This window comes from Atta cephalotes (genome assembly GCF_000143395.1).
Source record: "Atta cephalotes unplaced genomic scaffold scaffold00784, whole genome shotgun sequence".
Classification (NCBI taxonomy): Eukaryota; Metazoa; Arthropoda; class Insecta; order Hymenoptera; family Formicidae; genus Atta; species Atta cephalotes.
In genome coordinates, this window is record NW_012130848.1 from 1861 (window position 1) to 3841 (window position 1981).

At 28.0% G+C, this 1981-nt stretch overlaps 1 protein-coding gene across 1 annotated transcript; it reads right to left on the reverse strand.

The window, feature by feature from the left end:
- Positions 1-982: 982 nt before the first annotated feature.
- LOC105625304 lies at positions 983-1819 on the reverse strand (the record flags this gene model as incomplete). Its single annotated transcript, XM_012206640.1, has 2 exons — positions 983-1210; positions 1610-1819. Coding segments are annotated over 2 exons (438 nt in total), but the record flags the coding sequence as incomplete, so codon positions are not given.
- Positions 1820-1981: the final 162 nt, after the last annotated feature.

Here is a 1981-nt window from a genome sequence, read left to right on the forward strand (position 1 = left end):
AGCCTTAAAACAATATACTTCATCATTCTGCACCATGTATAAAATAAAACGAACTGAAGGTTAGGAAATACTGAGCATTTTTAATTTAACACCCTAAGGGTGTTAAATTAAACGGTTAACCCGTTTCTATCAATATAGTTTAATTTTAATCTCGGTTTAACTAACTCTTCATCTTTTTCCAGATCTTAGAAAAAGATAAAGAGTAAGAACTGAGATTAAAGTTAATTTACATTGATAGAAACGGATTTAAGAAGAATATAATTCGATTGTATAAATTCTTATGATTCTACATATATAGTATATAGATACAATACATTCCTTCTTTAAATTTTCACATATTGTTTTATTTATTGTATGGTTTATAGGTTTTTTCTTCTTCGTATTCTTTTTCATGTATATGTCTCGCAGGAAAAAAATGTGTGTTGGAAAGTTTTACGGATATATTTTACTAGTTATATATTAAATTGTGTCACTGCCTGCACTAACAGGTTATTGTATTTTTCTTTACCATTTATTATGAATAATATAATTATCGTGTTTCAGCAAGATAATAATATGAAAGAAATAACGCGCTCTCGTTTATATTAAGTTTAATAGTGTGGATTTTTAAATTTCTTGGGTTGGATCAAAAATATAGTTCCAATGTGTGCGCATATGTGTATGTGTAATATAGTAATGAAAATCGTGTAAAAATGTATAAAGAGAACGGAATTATATAAAATATGAAAGAAGGACACGATTATTTTCCACGGCAGAACAGATGAATCTTTAATTTTTTTATATTAGGCACAAATACGAAGAAAATAGTTATTGAAAACACTATATCTCTGTATAAAATATATAAATAAAATGTATACTATTAACATGAGTATCAATCATATACGCCTGCATATCTTGTTATATTTTTTCAGAGGACATCCTTATTTATTATATTTTACCAAAACTGTCAAGAATTTGTCACTAATTAATTTTATAAAGGATGTCAACAGCAACAAAATTTTTCCCCTAAATTGCGCTGCCTTTTCCTCGCCATGATGAAGTTTATAGAACACGCGACTATCCAAACGACAAAATTGAACCAGCTTGTGTATATTGCGAGTTGAAGCGCAATCCCGGTATTCATCTCGGTGCGACTCCAGTGATTCTTATCTGGCTGAACATAATCCATGAAATCGAAAATCGCGCCGCACGATAACCTATTATGAATTGCCTATAACAAGAATAAATTAAAATAGAGTTTTAATCTTTAAATTCATTTTATTTTTGGAATATATCAATCGCTAAAATTATTTAACTCTCCGGAACTGACAGTCATTCGATCTTACTCAACTTTTTGACCTATCTACTACCATTATTATAAATCTTTTTGTCAAAAAGTCAAATAATTCAATTTTCTTTATATCTATAAAAATTATTTTTATTAAAATATATTTAATATTCATTCGTTTTTCTATAGTACGAATTATGTCATTTTAATCCTTTAAAATTAATTGATTTCAATTAACATAAATTAAATGGATTTTATAGATCAGCATAAATAACTGTTACAGATTTTGACGGTCAGCTCCGGAGGAGTTGAAAATTAAGTTAGAAAAAAAATTCGTCTTACTAAAATTTCGCGGCCTGTCGAACCCAAAAGTTGAATGAGATTTCGTCTATATTGTTCGCAAGTTTTATAGTAGCCGTCGGTTATCACGACTGCGTGGGCGAGAGACAGGCAGCAGACAAGCGCTGCGAGAAAACCGATAGGCATCCATCTCTTAAAAGCAACTCTCTTCTTTACATGGATCACAACATATCCATTAAGATTTCTTCTACAAGAAAAATGTAATTAGAAAAACATATATATAATTATGAATAAAAATGATAAAAAATTTTTCATATATGAATATGTATAAATATATATAAACATACATAAATATTCATAAACATGTATAACATAAAATATGTCCATATATATATATATATATATATATATATA